Source organism: Micromys minutus (assembly GCF_963924665.1).
Source record: "Micromys minutus genome assembly, chromosome: 2".
NCBI lineage: Eukaryota > Metazoa > Chordata > Mammalia > Rodentia > Muridae > Micromys > Micromys minutus.
Window position 1 is genome coordinate 58,143,775 of NC_137971.1, and position 22,078 is coordinate 58,165,852.

General features: G+C 48.5%; 2 protein-coding genes across 5 annotated transcripts; both read left to right on the forward strand.

Annotated features, from left to right (window-relative positions):
* Window positions 1-817: 817 nt before the first annotated feature.
* Window positions 818-1,267, forward strand: CEND1 (cell cycle exit and neuronal differentiation 1; the record flags this gene model as incomplete). The annotated part of the gene is made up of 1 exon (XM_080911439.1): window positions 818-1,267. The coding sequence occupies one exon, from the start codon at window positions 818-820 to the stop codon at window positions 1,265-1,267; it is 450 nt and encodes a 149-aa protein (XP_080767565.1).
* Window positions 1,268-14,667: 13,400 nt separating this feature from the next.
* Window positions 14,668-20,699, forward strand: GATD1 (glutamine amidotransferase class 1 domain containing 1; the record flags this gene model as incomplete). Of its 4 annotated transcripts, none has more annotated exons than XM_080913611.1 (8): window positions 14,668-14,791; window positions 16,435-16,511; window positions 17,261-17,366; window positions 17,466-17,573; window positions 18,371-18,465; window positions 18,909-19,002; window positions 19,196-19,307; window positions 19,431-20,699. In XM_080913611.1, the coding sequence occupies exons 1-8, from the start codon at window positions 14,728-14,730 to the stop codon at window positions 19,435-19,437; spliced, it is 663 nt and encodes a 220-aa protein (XP_080769737.1). In that variant the 5' UTR covers window positions 14,668-14,727. The 4 variants fall into 4 exon arrangements, with proteins under 4 accessions (XP_080769737.1, XP_080769738.1, XP_080769735.1 ...); XM_080913609.1 differs by lacking the exon at window positions 14,668-14,791 and adding an exon at window positions 14,894-14,970; XM_080913612.1 differs by lacking the exon at window positions 19,431-20,699 and having other exon boundaries at window positions 19,196-19,311.
* Window positions 20,700-22,078: the final 1,379 nt, after the last annotated feature.

Consider the following 22,078-nt stretch of genomic DNA (forward strand, 5'->3'; position numbering starts at 1 on the left):
TCCTGTAGCACAGCCTTGAGCTCAGCGAGGGACTTGTGCCCTTGAGCTGGATGAAGCTGTGGCCCATATTGGGGAAAGGATCTAAGCTGGGTGGGGCAGATGGCTGACCAGGAGCACAGGCTAACAGATTCCAGAATGGCTTCTCTGCCTCTATTTTATTACTTACTAGTGACCTGGATCCACTCTTCTCCGGACAGAGTCTGAGAACCCAGACTCTGGGCTCTTTCCCTGTCCTTCCCTTCCTCTTAGACTCTCTTTAAGATGAGACCAAGGTGCCACAGCATCCCATTCTGTGGAACAGCAACAAGCTCCCTAGATAGCAAGATAGCATGAAGCACTCATCTGCCAGCTCTCACCTTGACTCCTACCTGTCTGCTTTGAACAAATACTCTCTTCCAGTTTGCAGGGTTAGATCCATATTTCTACAACAGAGTCTCCCTACCCTCATTTTAAGACAGACATAGTGCATGTGAAACAAGACTAGATTGTAGGTAAGGAAACTGAGGCCTCTGGTCTCAGGAGTTGGAGGGGCTTCTCCAACAATAGTCAGAAGGCGACTGAGGCCAGGCCTTGGAAGAGGAAAGACTAGGCCCACAGGATGCTCCTCAGTTGGAGCTCCTTAGAGAATTCAGAGAGTTGGGACCATTATCTCCATGGGGCAAGGGCAGGTAAGCTATACAGAAGGTGTGTTGTCCCTTGTCACCGTCTCACTTGTATCTTCCTCCAGACCCATATAATGCCCAGAGGTGAGCTGTCCTGAGACACTGTGGTCTAGCCAGTCACACAACCCCCAAACCAGCTGCCAGCAAAAACCATCATGGAGTCCCGAGGAAAGTCAGCCAGCAGCCCCAAACCAGACACCAAGGTGCCTCAGGCCACAGCTGAGGCCAAGGCCACTCCAGCTGCTGATGGGAAAGCTCCCTTGACCAAGCCTGTGAAGAAGGACACCCAAGCAGAGAAGCAGGAGCAACCAGCAGCCCCTGGACCAGCCACTACCAAGAAGACACCAGCCAAGGCAGATCCTGTACTTCTCAACAATCACAGCAACCTGAAGCCAGCTCCCACGGTGCCGGCAGCCCCCAGCAGTCCCGATGCAACCTCAGAGCCCAAGGGTCCTGGAGATGGGGCAGAGGAGGACGAGTCCAACACTGGAGGCCGAGGTCCCTGGCCTTGTGAGAACTTGACCCCTTTGCTGGTGGCTGGGGGTGTGGCTGTGGCCACCATAGCCCTAGTTCTTGGTGTGGCTTTCCTAGCCCGAAAAAAATGATACCTGGTGTCCAGGTTGGGGCACAGAGGCACTTTCTGTACAGACCTGAACATATAGTGCATGCAAGATCCTAGATATTTATCTATACACATAACACACACACATTATGTATGCTACATACATCCGTGCAGCAGGAAAGAAATAGACAGTGAGCCCACCTCCACTGACCCCAGTTCACCCTCTCCCAAGTTCTTGGGCAAGAGCCCAGCTCTGCAGTTTGCAGGACGCACTAGCATGGGGCGAAGGGGAAAGCCTGGACTAGACAACTAGGAATAGATGCTGGGCATGGCCTCTGTGGTGGAGTAGGCTGGCCCTGTGGTGACATTAAAGGGCATGGCTGTTTTACCCTCTCCACTTGTCTTTTGAGCAGCCAGGAGCAGTCTGTCTGGGCCTGATACGGGGTGGGGGTGGGGGGATGACCAGAGGGTGGGATTCAAATCTGCAGAGCTACCTCTACACTGTCCCTGTCTTGGTTGGATGGAAAACACAAAGCTTAACTAGATTTGGGACGGGGTTCCCACCTCTTCCTTTTTTTCAATGTATGCCCCAGGAGAGCTCCTGAGGCCAAGACCACCTTACTTCCCACCCAGAGCAGCCAATTGTTCCGGGGAGGGGGTGGTGCCAAAAGCCTGATAGGGAGGCAGGAAACATGGAGGAGCCACATTACAGTTCTGCCTGCCCAATATTCCCCAATTTACTGTCCTTCCTGCCTGCACCCACACCCCCTTGAGTCTAACAGCGTATAAATGCAATAACACAGGTAGAGTAGAACAGCCCAGTGGGTGGCCCTCACTCACTGCCTGCAGGAAGACCTGCTGTGCAGCCCCTCTTTAGTGCATCTGGCCCCAGCTTGCCCCTTGGTGTGGTGACTGTGGGCAGCTTTCCAGAAAACTGCAGTGGGCTCTAAGGAAACATTGCCCTCACCTGGCCCATGGTGGCAGGGACCTTGGGCCTGAGTGGAGGCTGAGTTTGAAATAAACTGTTACAATATAAAGGCTGGGCTGGTGTCCTCACCTGCATGGGGCTGGGAGGGGCAGATTTCCTACTTGGGTATGTGTGTGGACCACAGAGTCATCATGTAGGCTTTCCAGGGAACAGGGAGGAAGTCTGAGGTCCTTCGTGCCCTGATCATTATGGGCTACATGTGCCTACAGCTCCAACCAGCTGTCCCCCATCACCCCCCCTCCACCCCGGTCCCAGGTGCTTCCTCCCTGGCCTTGGTGGGAACCTGAACCCAGATGGACATTCAGGAGCTGTACAATGACAATTGTATCTGTCCCCAACCCCATTCCCCTCCCCACCCAAGGCCTGGGCTGCTACTCACAGTGCACTGGGTCAGAAGGCTTTGTTCCTCAGAACCTGTGCCAGCAAGGACAGTCCCTCTACCCATGAAATGCAGGAGAAGCTGAGGTCAGGTTTCTCCTCTAGTCACCTTGCTTCCACAGCTCCCTGAGCCCATTCTGACCTGGTGTGGTCAGCACATGGGAACTGTGAGTGAGGCTGTCAGGTAGTGGGCTGCAAAGAGCAAGGCTCATTTTTGGTTATATCATCCTGGGCCCCTCCTTTCCATCCTAGGGGCTGCTGATGCTGACTGGCAAGCATGTTGACCTGCCCCACTCTCCCCCCCCCCCATAAGCTCTGCTGGCATGATACATCCCATCCAAATCTGGACCACTCCCATAGGGTGAAGACAGCTGAAATGAACTCTTGTTCAGGGACCTCTTCCGGGTCTCCTTTGACCACTGTCAGTAGAGAGTGCCTCTTTCACATCCAGGCTGGTGCCTTCCGATTAAAGAATTCCTGAAGAGGGTTCTGGACATGCTGGACACACAGCCACCTCCAACTCGCCTGCACTGAAGGCGCTGAGGCTGCACTGCCTGGTAGACATTCTCTGCCTCACCTAGTACACTCGTCCACCGTCCTTTGCCTTGCACTTAAAAGCACATAAGCACCTCAGGCATTGTATTGCACCAGGAGGCTGCAGAAGCAGCTGTTGAGTGTCTGCTGTGATAAACCACCGAGAGCTGGCACTTTTTTGTTTTTTAAGATTTATTTATTTTATACATGTGAGAGCACATTGTCACTGTCTTCAGACACACCAAAAGAGGGCATCAGATCCCATTACAGATGGTTGTGAGCCACCATGTGGTTGCCAGAAATTGAACTCAGGACCTCTGGAAGAGAAGCCAGTGCTCTTAACCAGCCCAAAAGCTGGCATTTCTAAATGATATTCTTCTCATGCTGTTACTCCATATTGATTCTCTAGTGAAGTACCTTTAGGTTGTTTTTAAAATGTTGGTGCTTGGGGCTAGAGACAAGGCTCTACCAGGGGAAGATTCTCAGTACCCACACAGTGCCTAACAACCATTTGCAAGCACAGTTCCAAAGGATCTGATGCCTTCTGGCCTCCACAGGTAACAGGTACACACAATGGTACATAGATACACAGGCAAAACACACATACATGTAAAAATTAGTTAAAATATTGGTGGCTTGAGAGATGGCTCAGTGATTAGGACCACTGTTCTTCCAGAGGACATGGGTTTGGTTCTCGGTACCCACATCAGAGCTGGCAACCTGTAACAGAAGTTCTAGGGAACTGAGCTGTATATACGCATACAGGAAAAGCACCCAGATGCATAAAAATAATTAATAAATAAATCTCAGTAAAGAGAACATTGGCACCTTTACACAAGGCAGAAATGAAAGCCTTATGAAGCCTTGCTCTACTTTAGACCTGGAAAATCATTTGTAGGCATTGTTGCGTCGTGGACTTGGGGGTCAGCTGGAAGGTAGTGAGAGCATTAAGGGTGGAGCTGGGTAAGAGAACTTCGGGTCATCCAGGGGAGTCTGTTATTTACCTGTTATTGTTAATTTCTAAGCCAGATGTGGTAGCACTTGCCTTTAATCCCAGCACTTGGGAAGTAGAAGCCGATTGGGCTTTGTGAGTTCAAGGCCAGCCTGGTCTACACAGTGAATGCCAGGATAGTCAGGGCTACACAGAGACCCTGTCTCAGAACTGTAGTTACAAACTGGGCGCAGCCATGTGTGTGCTGAGCTAAGTCCTGTGCAAGAACAAGTGTTTCTAGCCACTGAACCTGGACTGAGCACCTGCATTGTTGTTGTTTGGGGAATCTCACCATATAACCCATGATGGCCTTGAATCTACACTTGACCTCAGCTTCTTGGATACTGGGAGTACTGAGATTGCAGGCCTGGAATACCACACCTGACTAAAACAAATCTTGTGCACGAGATGGGGGTGGGGAACAAACCAGAGGTGAACTCAGGTATCAGGTCTTAAGCACTGTTTAGTTTATCTACCTTGTCTTTTAGCTTTACAGTTTCATGTGTGACTATTTTGCCTGTATGTATGACTTTGTACTACCTGCCCTCAGAAGAGGGCATAGTATTTTTTGGAACTAGTTACAGGTGGTTGTAAGCTGCCCTATGGGTTCTGGGAATCAAGCCCAGGTACCCAGGAAGAACAGCTAGTGCTCTTAACTGCTGAGGCATCTCTCCAGCCCTGATCTACTTTGGTTTGGTTTGGTTTTGAGGTGGGATCTCTCACTGGTCTGGGACTATGTAGGCTAGGCTAGCTCATCAGCAACCCTTAGGAATTCCTGTTTCTCCCCAGCACTGAGGTTACAATTGTGAGCCACCATGCCTGGCTTTGTGTTTTGTTGTTCATGTGGTTTCTGGGGATCCAACTCAGATCATCTGACTGAGCTATTTCCCGCTTACTTTATTATTCATTTTGCATTGAAGCCCTCAGTGCTGCAGCTTAATGCAAATTATTCTCAGTTGGTGCAGCAGAGGTTTGCCAAATGTCATTTTGTCCCTTTGCATTCTGGAGTCCTGGATAGACCTTCCCACGCTATGCAGTAAAACAATCTCACTACGCACTCACACTTAATCCAGTTGGGCAAGCAGGCTTCCTGTGGAGGACCAGCCAGGGTTCTGAGAGTGTTTCTGTGCCATCAGAGCCAAGAGGGCCAGCCTCAGACTGCGGACTGGCCTCTGCCACCCACTGTGACACCATCTCCTCTTGCCTTCAGCACAGCCTGTGTTAAGCTTGCACTTCACTTGCTACCTGTGACTGCAGCTCTGTAAGACTTTTCTTCACTTTACCAATTTCCTACTTGTGGTCACTCTAGAGCAACATTAGAACTAGGGGACAAGATGGGCATGGAGACAGAAATATAAAATTACAGCCTTTAGGAGACAGTTAGAAGGAGGAGCTTTTCAGACAGCCTGGGCTATGAAATGAGACCATCTTGGGATTAAAACAGAAAAGCTGGGGCTGGAGAGATGGATCAGCAGTTAAGAGCACCTGCTCTTTCAGAGGTCCTGAGTTCAGTTCCCAGCAACCACATGATGGCTCACAACCACCTGTAATGAGATCTGATGCCCTCTTCTGGCATGCAGGTATACATGCAGATAGAACACTCATGCCAAAATAAGATTAAAAACAAAAAGAAACCGCTGGACCAGCTGGTACAAGTCAGGAGAATCAAAAACTCGAGGGCAGCCTGGACTATAAAGGAAAACTTAGTGAGATCCCTGTGAAGATGAGGGTGGGATGTAGCCTAGCAATGAACACCTGCCTACCCTGAGGAAGCACCTGAGATGCCAGAGGTCCCAGAGATGGGCTCTAATGCTTCACAGGACCTTAAACTTGAGTACAGTAGGGACCATCCCAGAAAAGAAAACAAGCTCCATGGCTCTCAGCCATGGGAGGGTTGATTTTAAAACATTTTTTACAAGATTTTATTTATTTTATATATATGAGCACTCTGTAGTTGCCTTCAGACACACCAGAAGAGGGTACCAGATCTCACTACAGATGGTTGTGAGCCAACATGTGGTTGAACTCAGGACCTCTGGAAGAACAGCCAGTGCTCTTAACCTCTGAGTCATCTCTCCATCACCACAGCCATCTCCCCTTAAATTATTTTTATCACAACTTTCATAATCTAAACAAATGCAGATATAGAAAAATTCAGTATATTTTTAAAAACATCACCAGACTGTGGTGTTGCACTCACTTTTTTTTTCTTTATTGGACATACTCTGTATTTACATTTTAAATGTTATCCCCTTTCCCGCCACTCCCATCCCCCCCCCCACTTGTGCACACACCTTTAATCCCAGTACTCAGGAGTAAGGCAGGCATATCTCTGAGTTTGAGGCCAATCTTCAAAGTGAGTTCCAGATCAGCTAGGGCTACAGAAGGATACCCTGACTAGGGAAAAACAAACAAACCAAACCTAGCATGCTTGTATATGCCAAATCACACAGGTCCACAGAACTCAAATGTTCTGGTAAGATCATGTCACCTTCACAGAGGTGCCCTTGGGCTGGACACTGCTGGAGGGAACCCTGCTTTGGAGGTGAACGAAGGATCTAACTTTTGGGGCAAAGGTTCAAAGACCAATAAGCCAAATCAGTTGCTTGGACCACTGAATTGCTAACTGATGGTGAGAAGAGAGAAGAGATTCAGTCAGTTATGGTGGGAAGAGAAAGGGGCTAAAGGCCCAGTGACCCTCAAGCCCTTTTGGCGATACAGATAAGGATTGTAGGTTTATGTTAAGAATTGGGTAAAAGGCAAGATGTTTGTGTACCTCCAGTGCTTGTCTGGAGGTGGTGGCTCCACCCACTGTCTCTGGTACTGTAGAGTGGTTCAAAAAAGTCAGTGAGGGAGCACAATGGTTCTCAGGAGTGGTCACTTCTGCTCCTGGAGCAGCCTGGTCCTCAGGAAGCTGGGGTTTTGCTTGTCTGTCTGTTTATTTGGTTTGGTTTTTCCTTTTTTAAAGATTTATTTATTATATATGAGAACTGTGGTTATCTTCAGACACACCAGAAAAGAGCATCAGATCCCATTACAGATGATTGTGAGTCACCATGCGGTTGCTGGGATTTGAACTCAGGACCTCTGGAAGAGCAGTCAGTGCTCTTAACCGCTGAGCCATCTCTCCAGCCCCAGTTTGGTTTTTTTTTTTTTTTTTTTGAGACAGGGTTTCTCAGTGTAGCCTTGGCTGTCCTGGGACTCCCTCTGTAGACCAGGCTGTTCTGGAACTCAGCATCTGCCTTCCTCTGCCTCCCACGTGCGGGGATTAAAGGTGTGTGCCACCATTATCACCGCCCCCCCAACCTGGGGGTGTTTTTCTATCTGGTAATCTAAGACCCCAGGTTAGGACAATGACTTATCTCTGTGCCTTCACTCTTGAACACAAGACTCACAGTCCTAGAATGATTACCATGTTGACCTAAAGATACAAACGGAAGAGAAATGAATGCGGAGATGCCAGGCTTTGCTCATGCATTATTTACAGTTACTTTTCTCACTGCAGGGGCCAAATGCCCGACAGAAGCACCTCAAGGATTTATCTGGCTCACAGTTCAAAGGTGCCGCCCACCACAGTGGGAGGCAGGAAGCAAGAACAGGAGACAACTGCTCACACTGCACTAGCAGCAGGAAGCTGAGCCATGAACGCTGGTGCTCAGCTCCTTCTGTGCTTTTCAGGAACCCAGCCTACAGAATGGGACTCCCATGTTTAATGTGGATGTCTCACATCTATTAACCTTAATCTATCAATCTGGAAACTCTCTTAAATGTCCAGAGGCTTGCTTTCATGGTGATTCTGAAACCTATCAATTAAAACAACAAAAAGTAGCCTAATGGTGGTGGTACATGCTTTTAACACTCCAGAGGCAGAAGTCAGATTTTTGTGAGTTCAAGACTAGCCTGGTCTACAAAGTGAATTCTAGGACAGCCTGGGCTACACAGTGAAACCCTGTCTCAAAAACAAAACAAAACAAACAAACAAAAAAGCAATCATCCCAGATACCTTGTGGGCCCAAGTGGAGAATGCTTTCTAGTTAGAAAGTTTCTCTTACTCTTTAAAAATGTATTTCTGGGTGCTGGAGAAATGGCTCAGAGGTTAAGAAGCTGCTCTTCCAGAGGTCCTGAGTTCAATCCTCAGCAACCACATGGTGGCTCATAGGCATCTGTAATGAGATCTGATGCCCTCTTCTGGTGTGTCTGAAGACTCTACAATGTGCTCATATGAATAAAATAAATAAATCTTTAAAAAATGTATTTCTATTTTTGTATATATATATATATATATATATATATATATACAAACACACACACATGCAAACAAGGACAACTTGTGGGAGTCCATTCTCTTCAGCCATCATGTGATCATGTGGCTCCTAGGAATGGAACTCACTCAGGTGGTCAGGCTTAGTGGCCTTTACTCACTGAACCTTCTCACAAGCTCAGCAAGAGCAGCTTCTAAGTACCTATTTTAAAATGATGTCCCACCAGGCAAACAAGCCCCACAGGCCGTGACCATCGCCACTTGTCTCCTCTGAGCATCTCCGCCAGCATAAAACAGTTTACCTGTCCATGTCTTAAGCCATGGACACACATGAGGTTCCTGCAGGACAGTGTGGGGTGGGCACTCTGTAGTACCCCTGTGCAATTCATTTAGGGAACCACACCCTAGAAAGCCTCCTCAGTTTGACTGTGATTAGTTCTCAACCTTCCCTGAGAGGACCTAAATCACTCTATTTTAGAACAGGCAGCCATGTTAGTCCTTAAACTTCAATTTTTAGGGCAGCTCAAGCTTCTTGGGAAAACTGCAGAAAAAGGGCAGCCAATCAGTAACTGCCCCAATATCTGTCCAGGGGCTTACAATATATGGGAAAAGTCCCTATAAGGTAACCCTCTCTCCCTCGAGGTACGAACCAATCAGAAGTATACAAATATCCCATACCATAAACTCAATCAATCTTGAAGTGACCCAACCACACCTGGAAAACTCCTAACTGGCTTTAAAAGGGGTCTGTGAGCTTACCTCGGGGATGCCATTTTGCTTGGATGGTTGATCCCTGCATGCTGGCTGTCTCTACAGAACAAACTCTTTGTCTTTGCATACTATTCAAGGCTGGATTCTTTTAAAGTGATTCTCAGACTCTTACACCCTTAGATGTAGATAGGGAGGTAGGCAGGGAGAAAGAAGGGAAAACTTTACTTAGCTCTGAAAACTCAAGATCCCAGAAATAAAGCCACACCTACGTTAAAGATTCTACAAGGCAGGGCAAGAGAGTCAGCTCAGTGTTCTGAGAACTGGCTGCTCTTCCGGAGGACCCTGACTCAATTTCCAGCATCTTCATGTCAGCTCACAACTTTCTGTAACTTCAGGGCCAGGAGAGCTCATACACCAACGCACAAAAATAAAAATAATTAAAAAAAAAAAAAGATTTTACAAGGCTTACTGGGTGAGTGGAGCCTCGTGATTAATGCATTGAGTGAAAATGTCCCAGATCCAGAGCCAAATTATCTTGGGCTAATTTTAGCTCCCTTTATAGTTACTCATTGTCTAGTTCTGTCTCTGACCTATCATCCTCCTATCAGGAAGAACCTTTGAACTGATTAACTCGCACATCTACTAACTCAAAAGCTAAGAACCTTATCAGATAACATCTGAAATCTACAGCAGAGATTTCCCGGTATCTACCTTCCTATCTGGTGCCCCTCCATACCAAAGTATCTGGCAAATGCCTCCATTCGTAACTTTTGGTTTTATAATTATAGTTCATGTACCTACTTCTACACTGCAACCCATTCGGGGCAACCTGACTGGTGTTCCTGGATCATGGCCACTTACATTTAGTTTAGAACAAACATCTCTTCTTCACTTTGAAGTGAAAGTCCTGTTTTGCGTCAGCAGCCTTACCAAACTGTTTGGTTCAAAGTCAACTTTTGACAGTCCTAACAAGCCATCCCCAATATGCCAGCTACAGAAGGAAAAGCAAAGTAAGGAGTGGAGGAGACAGCTCAGTGAACAAGCATTTACCTTGAAATCATAAGTGCAACCCCAGAACATACATTTAAAAAACTAACAAACAGGGCTGAGCGATGGCTCAGTGGTTAAAAGCACTGACTGCTCTTCCAGAGGTACTGAGTTCAATTCCCAGCAACCACATGGTGGCTCACAACCCTCTATGAGACCTGGCGCCCTCTTCTGGCCTGCAGGCATACATGCAGGCCAGACTGCTGTGTACATATTAAATAAACCTTTTTTAAAAAGTAAATGAGGGGGCCGGACACTCAGAGGTTCTAGGCCAGTCTCAGAAAAACAAAAATTTGTTGGTATGTTCTAGAGCAACTTACAATACATGAGCCATGCTTTCTGCATTCTAAAAATAAGGAAGTTGGCCGGCTGCCCACTCAGGCCTCAGCGACAGCAGGAGATACAAGCAGAGCAGCTAGGCTTCTGCTGCAACTGAGGCATGTTACCCAGCCACTCACCTTACTCCCACCTAATTGCTCTGTCTCCTCAGTAGAGGCTCTGCCCTTGAGTCAGGACAAGCACTATGACAAGAATGGGAAGACTAAAAGGATTAGACAGAACCAGCACTCCCTCTGGGCTACACAGTAACCACCCCTGTGTTCTGCTGAGCTGTATCTAGGGCCTCCAGCTGCCAGGGCTGAGAAGGAGATGTGAACTCTCTTTAAGCTTCTCTTATTCTCTGGCCCAGAACAGAACCTTCTTTGCTTCTTCACAGTGACTGATTTTATTTACTGGCCTTACAATACCAAAAAAAAAAAAAAAAAAAAAAAAAAAAAAAAAAAAAAAGACACGGTGCAGTGTGCAGTTAAATCCTCAGAGGACAGATGGGGTGGCTGTTTCCAGACTAGATAAGCTATTCGGCAAGAGAGGAGCACACACCTATGAGGTCTTCTCATCTGCCCCCTCCAGCCCCCTGGATCTAGAAGTATCAGAGTGACACTCTTAACTTGTCCTCTGTCTATCCCTTCCCTGTTACAGGGACACTTTGTGCCTGCTTCCTGGCCACATCACCCTACTTAAGGCCACAGCGCCATCACCTGACCACATATTAGACAGTATCTGACTAGCCAGCTGATTTAGCCTCTGACATTGCAGAGGACCCACCTTAGGTGAAGGACCCTTCACAGCCCCAAGCCTGACAGCAAGGCTGCTGCCTGCACTCTTCTTGCTCTCTACAGCTTTGCATGACTTACAGTTAAGTCTACTCCTTCCAAGAGAACCCCACCTGAGCCCTGATGGGGAAAGGGCTTCATCTAGGTCTTGAAGGTCACTTGAGGGCTGCCTCTCATCTCTAGGCAGGTCCTCACCCTCCACCATAAGAAATGTTTCCATGGCAAGGAATTGTGTGTGATTCCCCACCCCAACCCAAAAGAACTACGTGTCTCCAAACACTCAGTCCTCACATCCAATGTGCACGTGACAGTCACCTGAACTAACAGGGGCACTCAGGGAAACACCCATGTGAGGATGTTCTCACAAAGGCAGTACTGAGCAGATGCTGCTGCTAGTGCCCCAGGCTTTAAGAAGGTTGTGGGTTTGACAGAAAGAAGCTCCTAGATGTGTATTGCTGGCCAGGAAACGACCCAGGCCTGCTCTGAAACAGGAACCACAGAGGGAGTAGGAATGACAGGGGGCAGGAGGCCTCGTAGAACAGGTCAGTCCAGCAGGGCGGAAGTCACCTAGGATTCTCACCTACCCTTACATCCCAGAAGAAGCAAGTTCTAGATGTGGAAGAGAAGTGACTGCCCTGTTTTCTTTTCTTTCCTCAACAGGTTCTCTGTAATTGTGGCTGTTCCAGAGCTCACTATATAGATCAGACTGGCTTCACAGAGATCCACCTGCTTCTGCCTCCCATGTGCTGGGATTAAAGGCTTGGATCACCATTGTCTTGCTTGAGTGCCTCTTTCTTAATGGTCAACTTATATCAATATCAAGAGTTCCAGACTGCTAAACACAAGCTGACCTTACATATGCAGTCCTCAACACTTCCCTACCTTCAACACATGGGCACTTGCTGGTTGATCTGATGTCCTAGTATACTAGGTCTAGGGCTCAAGTGTATAAGCCTCACAATCAGGACTAATTTCCATGAAGGAGACTGAAAGAGAGTTCCACAGGGTAGGATGGGGCACTGAGCCTCCCTCATGATGGGTTCATGGGTCTTGCCCAGAGAGACCTCCCAGAGGCCTCCACTGCTCTGCCTCAAGTGGCAAAACTAGCCCCTTAGTCTCCAAAGATGCCTTCATCTTGTCCAGGTGTCCAGGCCAGATGTCAGCCCTGAAGGTTGCTGCTGGGGTGGAGAGGCAAAGCCTAGTCACTACATCAGGAAGCGCCTGGGGGCCAAAGTACCAGTCCATCTACCTGAGCAGAGGATCCAGATCCCTTCTACTGATCACAGGAGACAAAAGGAAGGCAGCCTAGGGATGTCAGATAGAGAGCATGGCTTCTGGTCAACCACTGCTTGTCTGTTACATCTGCTTATTTAGTTCTAAATGCTGAACTCCAAGTGGATCCTGAGCATTCTCATAGGTTCGACTAGAAACCAGACATTCCACTCACTCGCAAGCATGCTTCTCTGGAAACAGATCATAGAATTACTTAGGTCTGCATCCCCCAGCTGTGTGACTCATCTGTCAAGCAGGGTACACACAGTGGCTAAAGCTGGGTGGTGGTTGGTAGCACACATCTTTAATCCTAGCACGAACAGTGAGATCTCTGTTAGAAGCCAGACTGATCTAAGAGTGAGTTCCAGGACAGCCAGGTCTTAGGAAAAACAAACAAAAGCAAAAGCAAACAAAAGTCTCTACTTCAGTCCCTGCCCTGACTTCCTTCAAGACTGGAACTTGTTTAAGAAATAGCAAATATTAATCTTTTTTTTTTTTTTTTTTTTTCCTTAAAGACAGGGTTTCTCTGGGTATCGCTGGCTCTCCTGGAACTCCCTTTGTAAACTAGGCTGGCCTTGAACTCAGAGATCCACCTGTCCTGCCTTGGAGTGCTGGGACTAAAGGTGTGGACTACCACACCTAGCAAATATTAATTTTTCTTTTCTTTTTTTAAGATTTACTTACTTATTATATATGAGTACACTGTAGCTGTCTTCAGACACACCAGAAGAGGGCATCAGATCTCATAGATGGTTGTGAGACACCATGTGGTTGCTGGGATTTGAACTCAGGACCTCTGGAAGAGCAGTCAGTGCTCTTAACCACCTAGCCATCTTTTTAGCCCTAGTCTTTTCTATCAAATACTATAAAACTTGTGTTTAGAATGAAGAATTCAAATATTTTTTATCTCCCTTTCCTTGTAAGACTTCTATACAAATGTTTTTTTTTTACATAGTAAAGCTGTTTACCCAAAGGTTTATTTCTCTCTACTGGGACTTTGATAGCTGGAACAGTGACACTCCTTCAATCAGGGATTGCTTTCCCCTTTCTCTATTTCTTGTATGGCTTTCAGATGAGTAAACTGAATAAGATTTCGAGGTCAGCCACACCTGAGTTAGGATAAAATCAAATGCACTTCCCTGGTGTGCTGTTCCCTCTTTCTTCCAGCACACTATCTTCGTCAAAAGAAAATTTACTCTGTCCAGATGATTTCCTGGTCTCTTTACAAAACTTGTATCTAACACCTGGGCATTGAATGGCTCTGCTATTTCTGGGGCCTTAATGTTACTTTGGAGGCTGCACAAAGGCAGAACTGTATGAGTATGTGGATACTGACCCCTTCAATTTCTGGGCTTCATGTCAACAGGAGATTTAATGATAGAGCAGTCTATAGCTGCAGAAGGCTCTCCTTGTGGCTAGGTCAAGCTTGTGGTCTGACTACTGGCCTGTGAATCTCCAAACATCACCACTCAAACAGCACAGAACCCTGGGCTCCAGGTTCCTTTTTCCTAGGCTCCAAAAGGAGCCCCACAGTCATGCAGTACGACGTAAAACATTTTAGATACAGGTTGGCCTCCCCAAACAATCTGGTCTTTTCCTCAGGAAACTCAACATCAACCCCCAGAGGCGTCCACAGTCTAGGAAGTGACATTCCATTCTCTCTAGGATCGTATAAAAAAAGGACTCAGGCATCTTTTGGATCTTCTCAAACCCGCAGAGGAAGACCCGTCCACATGCGACCCAACTCCGTGCCCCTCACCCTGTCCGCCCGACCAGTCTTCGCTCCTTGACACACTTAGCCAGGCTGAACTTGCGGGCAAAGGTCCAAGGCATAGTAAACCTGTGGCAGGCTCAGGAACGTGTTCCCGGCCGGCTGCGCTCAACAGACACGTGCCTTAGGGCCACAAACATGAACCCGTAGCAGCCAATACAGCAACGACCACTCCGGGACCCGTAGCGTATCCCGCCCCCGAGCCTCCGCCCCTAAACTCCGGGCCCGCCCTGTCCCCGCCCCTCGCACGCCTGCGTACCATCCACTACGCCTTGCGCACGCGCAAACTGCCCAAATCGTCAAGCAAGTTCCGAATCGTTCCCTTGCATCCTGCCGGCGATCCCCGCCCTTCTAACCTTACTCATGCGCATTTCACTCCCTGCAGGCGAGCCCCGCCCCACCCCGTCCCTTGTGCAAGTATCAGCCTGGGCTATAGCCATGGCGTCGGAGCGGCTGCCAAGCAGGCCTGCCTGTCTCCTGGTGGCCAGCGGCGCTTCCGAAGGTGAGGCGCGCGGGGCAGCTATGTGGCTCAGTGGCCTGCAGTCCTGACTCTGGGCCAACCTTTGTGCTTGTAGAGTTGGGATTCTGGGACCCTCCACCTGTTTATGGCGCAGGCCCACTATGTTGTCTGCGCAGGCAGCCAGGGATGGCCATCGGCTGCAGAGATGGTCCTGCCCCCAGGTCAGCCGCAGGAGATTGGTACCCCCCTGCCCATAGTTTCTGCGTCTCTGTTGCCCCAATCTTGGGCTTATCCTCGTGCACCTCCTGGAAGTGATCCTGAAAGGGATTGCTCGAAATAGCTTCACAGAAAGGACCCTTACACAGACCGTGTCTGTTGGCTCCACATGGCTTCCAACTGCCCGGTGTATGTTTGTGCGCTGGGCAGATGATAACTTCATGGGTCCTTAGGGAACCGACTGACCCAAGATAGTCACTGAGGGGAGGTGGAGCCCAGGGCTGCGGCCTGGGGTTTCCCTCTCGAATCATATAGACCCTCTGCAAGTGGGTGTGGGCCCGAGAGTACCTTGGGATCTTGGACTGGTGGAGTTCAGGGTTCCACAGTGTAGCATCCCAGGTGGAGATGGGAGGGGCCTGAGGATGCTGCTCCTCCCTAGAATAGAGGAATAAGAATCTACATCTGCTCCTAGGTAGGCCTTGCTTGAGAGAGTTGGAAAGTGAGGGATTGAGGAACTGGTGGGGAAAATCTGTAGTCAATCACTAAAAAATGTATTAACCCAATTAGTGAAGAGGCCCAGGCATGTCTTTAATCCCAGCACGCAGGAGGCAGAGGCCAGATGGATCTTGATGACATTTGAAGCAAGTTCCAGGTGAGCAGGACTACACAGTGAGGTCCTGACTCAAAATCTAAATCAAAATAAATCCACAAGCAGAAGCCTAGCGTAGGAGTTGGAGGCAGGAGGATAGAAGGCAATGTCTACATGAGATGCTGTCTTTTAAAAAAAGCATTAGATCAAAGGTGTGCACCACCAACACCCAGCGTCTGGAGTCTTTTGAATTAGACAAGCTTTGTTCCTTTTTGAAGAGCAGAAGAGGGCCAAGAATAGCATGGCGGGGGCAGAATCTTAGGTGTCCTAGGTGTGGGGAGTGCCCCAGACACCACACTCCTCTCCTGCTGCTTTTACCTCTGACATGTTCACTGCTGTCCTTTCCAGGCTATGGGGACCTTGGGTCCTGGTGGATCTGTAGGGGATGCACCTAATGTTTACCTTTGGAAGTACCTGTAGAGGGAAAGGGTAGGATGCGGCCAAGGGTGTAGCAGTGTTGGTGAATAGTTAAGGTGAGCTGGGGACCTGAAGGTAGAGTTATTAGGTCAAGCGGAGAGCCTGTTCTGGGAAGTTTCAGAACCATTGGAGCACCTGCAGGTCTTCAAGGTGCCAGTGGCCAAAGCTGGATAAAATAATAGACTTACTGTAGACCTTTGAGCAGATCCTTTCAGTTACGTATTCCTGGAACTGAAGGACTGCTGTCCTGCCCCAAAGGTGTAATCCCTGGGGTGGGTTAAATGGACTGCCCCTAAGGCTGGTTCTCGGACCAGGATGGCCCCCGGGAGCATTAGAGCAGTCTCTGAGGAATAGAGTTGGGCCAGCTGTCATGCCTTTGCCTTTCTGGAACCCTCTCTTGCAGGTGTATCAGCCCAGTCCTTCGTCCACTGTTTCACATTGGCCAGTGCTGCCTTCAATCTACAGGTGGCCACCCCGGGGGTGAGTAGTCATCCTTCTCCAGGGAACCCCTGAGATGGTCTCCTTTCCTGGGTTGAGGCTGGGGAGTGCAGAGTGCTCTCTGTAGTTGATAGGGCAGGAGGGAGCTACCTCCAGGTAAGGTGAATCGACAGCTAATCTTGGAAATACCCTTAAGTCATCATCCCAGGTCCCTGGACTCTGACTATCTGTGGTTTTTTGTTTTTTGTTTTTTTTTTCTTTTCTTTTTCTTTTCATTGTGGCTTGCACTTTTGTAGGCTGTCTTTAAGTGAAAGATAAGGCTTGGCCCTAGTGTGTGGGTTCCTGCTGCGAATTTGCTCCTAACAGGAGAGATTCTTGATTCTTGCATTATGGCCCTGGAAACATACGATATAAATGGGTTACAGCAAGTGTGTATTGTGTATTTGTGACTTTGAAGTGTTTTGAAGTCACGAGCTGGGTGGGGCAGCTTTGCTACTTTATGAGGAGGAGACTGGGGATCATGGGGAAACAGGGTGTGGAAAGACCTCAGCCTTGAGTAGCATTGGGCTCCATGCACTGGGGGTTTGGCTCTCTGGCCTTCTTTGTACTTGATCTTTCTCTCTCCAGACCCATTGGAGGCTTCCAGCCTGAGCCAGCCAGTAAAAGTACTGTTTGGGTGGGTGTTTGTGCCTTGGAGGCTGGTGTTTTTGTTTTTTTAAGTCTCTTAGCCTTTCTGAGTTCTCTGTCATCCAAATGTGGGGAAGATCCCAGAGCTGACCTTGCTTCTCTAGGGAAAGGCCATGGACTTTGTGGATGTGACTGAGAGCAATGCACGCTGGGTACAAGACTTCCGCCTCAAGGCATATGCCAGTCCTGCTAAGCTTGAGTCCATAGATGGTAGGTCGAAGGCATGGTCAGAGGTAACTTCTAGACAGTGGGTCCCTGTGGAGCCTCTGTCCTTGCCGTGTCCTTATAAGACCTGTGTTTCCCCCTCAGGTGCCCGGTACCATGCCCTCTTGATTCCCAGCTGTCCTGGCGCCCTGGCTGACCTTGCCAGTAGTGGGTCCCTGGCTCGAATACTGCAGCACTTCCGCTCTGAGAGCAGTGGGTGACAAACTGCAGAACAGGCTGGCAGACAGACACCTGGGTGGGAAGTAGGAGGGAGGGTCCAAAACAGTGGGTGACAGGGAACTAGACTGTAAGCTTGGAAGGGAGATATGGAGTGGATATTGAGTACAGGGTTTAGTGTTGAGGCCTGGGCCTGCCTGGTGATTTCGTCAGCCCCTCAGATGGGAGTGGAGAGCTGCAGTGACTCTGAGCTGCACACAGATAGGTTTGCTCTGTGATCATGTGCACCACAGAGGGATTGCACTAAATACCTTGTGCGTACCTATGTGCCGTGGGCCTTTTCATGCTGAGAGGGGGCTGGTGACCTTAGCCTTTTCTGTGGTAGGCTAGTCAGGATGCTGTCTGGATTCCTAGTGGGAATGGACAACATCTGTTGTGATAAGCACATCTGTAGGCTGGGACAGGATGCTTATCAGAGACTAGCATGCAGACAGGCTCTACACAGTGTCCTTTGTTGGTGAGAGCTGGTCTTCTAGACTGAGACAGGCAGCAGTTGTTCCCAGCCACCTTGGCCATGGGAACGCACTGGCCATTAACTTGCCTATGGAGAAGAACCAGGGTAGCCCCATTGCTGAGCAGGATGCCCCCTGGGAGTACAACCCCCGGTGGCTTCTCTGCAGTTTGAAGCAGTGACTGGCACATAGACTGGGAGTTCTGCATGCTTGCACATGTCAAAGCTGAAGCAGTATGGGCTCTAGGCTAGGTGAGGGGACACTTGGGAGGGGACCCTACTCAGGATGGCATCCAGCACCTTAATATTTTGCTGCTTTTAGAACCCATTTGTGCCATTGGCCATGGTGTTGCTGCTCTGTGCTGCGCTACCAATGAAGATAGGTCCTGGGTGTTCCAGGGCTACAGTCTGACAGGAGTAAGTACCTGGTGGATAAGCCAGTGTCCCATTCACATTGTTTCCTTACCCCTAACTGAACCAGGAGATTCCTCCAGGCACTGTGATCTGTCATCCTGTGTGCTGCTAGAACAGTTCTCTCCTTTTCTGGGTGATGTGTGCTAAGTGCAAGAGGGCAAACACATCCTGGAACTTTTCTGGGGTGAGCCTCAGCCCCTTACCTGGACATCATGGAACCCACCAAGGGAATCCTTCCAACCCATCTCATTTTGGAGCCAGGCACTCTAAGCCATAGTGGCTTAGTCCCCAAAAGTTGACTGAGCTTTGCTTTTACCCCATCTCCCCACGTGATAGCTGAGACTGTTCCTCTGATCTACTTGGTCTCTGGGGTTAGTCCTTGGGACAGTAGGGCACTGGACCAGGTAGAGCCGCTAGCTGGTCTGACTCAGACCCTGCCCTTGCAGCCTTCTGTGTACGAGCTCATCAGGGCACCCGACTTTGCCCGCCTACCATTGATTGTTGAGGACTTTGTGAAGGATTCTGGTGCTGGCTTCAGTGGTGAGTTCAAGTTGGTTCCCCTTCACTTAGATGGGTAAGGCTCCCTCTGTGCCTTGGGTGCCTTAAGTCTTGCTAACCCCTTTGTCCAGTGGTTCACCCAGGCCTACTGACCCCTGGTGTTCATGGCTTCTCACTGGGTGGGAGTGAGACTGGGCCTAGTCCTTGTGTGCCTAAGACTGTGCCTTTTCCTTAGCCAGTGAGCCTGATGCTGTGCATGTGGTGCTGGACCGCCATCTGGTCACTGGCCAGAATGCCAACTCCACTGTTCCAGCTGTCCAGAACCTGCTCTTCCTCTGTGGCAGCCGGTAAGGTTCCTGGGCAGGGCTTTGGGTGGATTACTGCTTTGTGACTGGCTCCCTCTGCTGGACAGTTTTGTCTGTGACACGCTGCCTGCTGGTGCTGAGCCTGACCTTGTATTCACCCTATAGGAAGTAAACTTGAATGCTGTCCTGGTGGCCTAGAGACCAGAACTGACCTCACTGTGGCCTCTTTTTCTGATCAATGGGACACTCAAGCCTCCATCGGGACCTTGTGGAATGCCGGAGGATAATCTACAAGTGTTCATGGGAACCATGTAAGAAAGACAATAGGCTGGAGCTCTGAACTCTCATCTTTCCTTTTTTTTTTCTTGTTTATTTTTATATTTTCTATGCAGTGATGTTTTGTCTGAAGATATGTCTTTATGAGGGTTCGGATCCCATGGAACTAGAGTTACAGACAATTGTAAGCTGCCATCGAGGTGCTGGGAATTGAACCCAGGTCCTCTGGAATAGCAGTTAGTGCTCTTAACCATTGAGCCATTTCTCTAGCCCCCACCTTTGTGTGTGTGCGTGCATGCACGGGCATGCATGTATATTTCTGTTTTAGACAGCCTTGGCTGTCCTAGAACTCACTCTGTAGACCAGGCTGGCCTGGAACTCAGAGATCTACCTGCCTCTGCCTCCCATAGGCTATGATTAAAGGCATGCGCCAACACCTGGCTATGAACTCATCTTTTTAAAGGTGAACAGTGTATGTTATCCTATCCCTATAAAGGCAGAATTCTTGCTGAAGAAATCTGTCCTTGCTTAATTATTGCTGGCCTGTGGTTTTGAATGTAATAGCAGCATCCTCTCAGTTTGGCATAGTTCTGGGCCCTTGAAGTAGACACAGTGATATCACCCTGCTCCATGTAGCATAGAAAAAAGTATTAGTGTCACACTTTGAAATCCTTGAGCTGTAACCCCAGTCTGTCCAATGGCCTCTGGCTTACAGAAGCCTCAGCCCAAGTATTCCTAAAAGGAAAAGCCACAGATGGGCTTAAGCCGAATGGAGCCGGAGCAGCCTTGAGTCCTGTCCCCCTGACCCTGGACAGGCTTTTGCAGAGGAACTGATATGGCCATCTCCCTTCTGGATATGGTTGTTGGCTTTCAGTCCTGGGGCACCTGGCCTGTAGCTTCTGGTGAACAACCTTCTAGCCCTGGAATAGACCCAAGTAATTTGAACCTCTCAACTTCCATCTCTATTTACCTTTGTATATCCCAAGCTCCAGAGTAGCACCAGTGTAGAAACTTGGAGAAATACCTTTTGGTGATTGATAACCTTTAATGAGGAAAGTGGAAGAAACAGGAGAGCCCCACTGTCCCTGGACTCCTCTCTGGCTTTGCACTGCTCCCATCTGCCATGAACACCATACACTGATAAGTCCTTCTGGACAAAACCTTAAAAGTCTGAGTCTGTGCCCTAGACTTGGCTGATTCAGACATAGGTCAAATGGTCTATGAACAATATATATTCCATATACTTCTTGAAGCTTTTAAGTCCAAGGTTATAGTGTTGCAGATGTCTGGTAAGGGCTTCCTGGCTCATACCTCTTTGCTTCTTACCTGGTGGGAAGGGGTAAGTGGTCTCTGGAACCTCTTCAGAGGTTACTAATTGCTTCATGAAGCTAAAGTCCCACTTAACACCATTACCTAGGAGCCAAGGTTTTAGTGTTCCTTAGGGGACAGCTTCAGACACTAGGGAGGTGACACCATGCTAGTGGGGTTACAGGGTTTCTAATTGGCTAGCACTACATGAACTTCGTATCTTGTTTGTTGAGACAGTTTTTCTATGTAGTCCTGGCTGTCCTAAACTCCTTTGTAGACCAGGCTGCCCACAAACTCAAAGGCCCACACTCCTCTGAACTGCTGGGATTAAAGGTACAGGCCACCAATGCCCACCCAAACTACTCGAGGCTTCACATGGCTGTAGCAGGTAAGATGGGCTCTGGTATACCAGGCCTTTGCTCCAAGTCCTAGGAGGAGGGGACAGCAGGCTAGAGAAGAGGAAATGAAGAAAACCCCAGAAAAGGGGCAGCTGAGCTCAGTATGTCCATAAGCACATTTAACAGCTCAAGAGAAATGAAACCTTACACAGATGGCAGTTACAGTAAAGGATAAAGGGGGGGAAGAGGGGCTGGAGAGATGGCTCAGCAGTTAAGAGCACTGACTGCTCTTCCCGAGGTCCCCAGTTCAATTCTCAGCAAACACATGGTGATTCACAACCATCTGTAATGGGATCTGATGTCTTCTTCTGCTGTGTCTCCAGACAGCTACAGTGTGCTCATATAATTTTTTTTTTTTTTAAATGGAAAGGGGCTGGCCAATTGACTCAATAAAAGTACTAGAGTTTGAACCATGGAATCCACAGAAGGAAGGAGAAAAACACCACCTGAAAACTGACCTGACTTAAATATGTATGCCCCGCTGTGCATACACACACACACACACACAGTACTGTTCTTGTTTGCTGAAACAGTTTCTGTTAGCCCTGGTTATCCCAGAACTCTCTAGACCAGGCTGGCCTCAAACTCAGCTCTTCCTCTACTTCCTGGGTGCTGGGATTAAAGGCGTGTGTCACTAGTGTCTTATTTTATTTAAAAAAATTTTTATTTTTATGTTCATTGGTGTGTTGCTTTGTGTCCACATGAGGGTGCTAGATCTTCTGGAACTGTTGGGAATTGAGCCCAGCTCCTCTGGAAGAGCAGCCAGTACTCTTAAACCACTGAGCTGTCTCTCCAGCCCCGATTTATTAAAAAAAAAAAAACAAAAAAAAA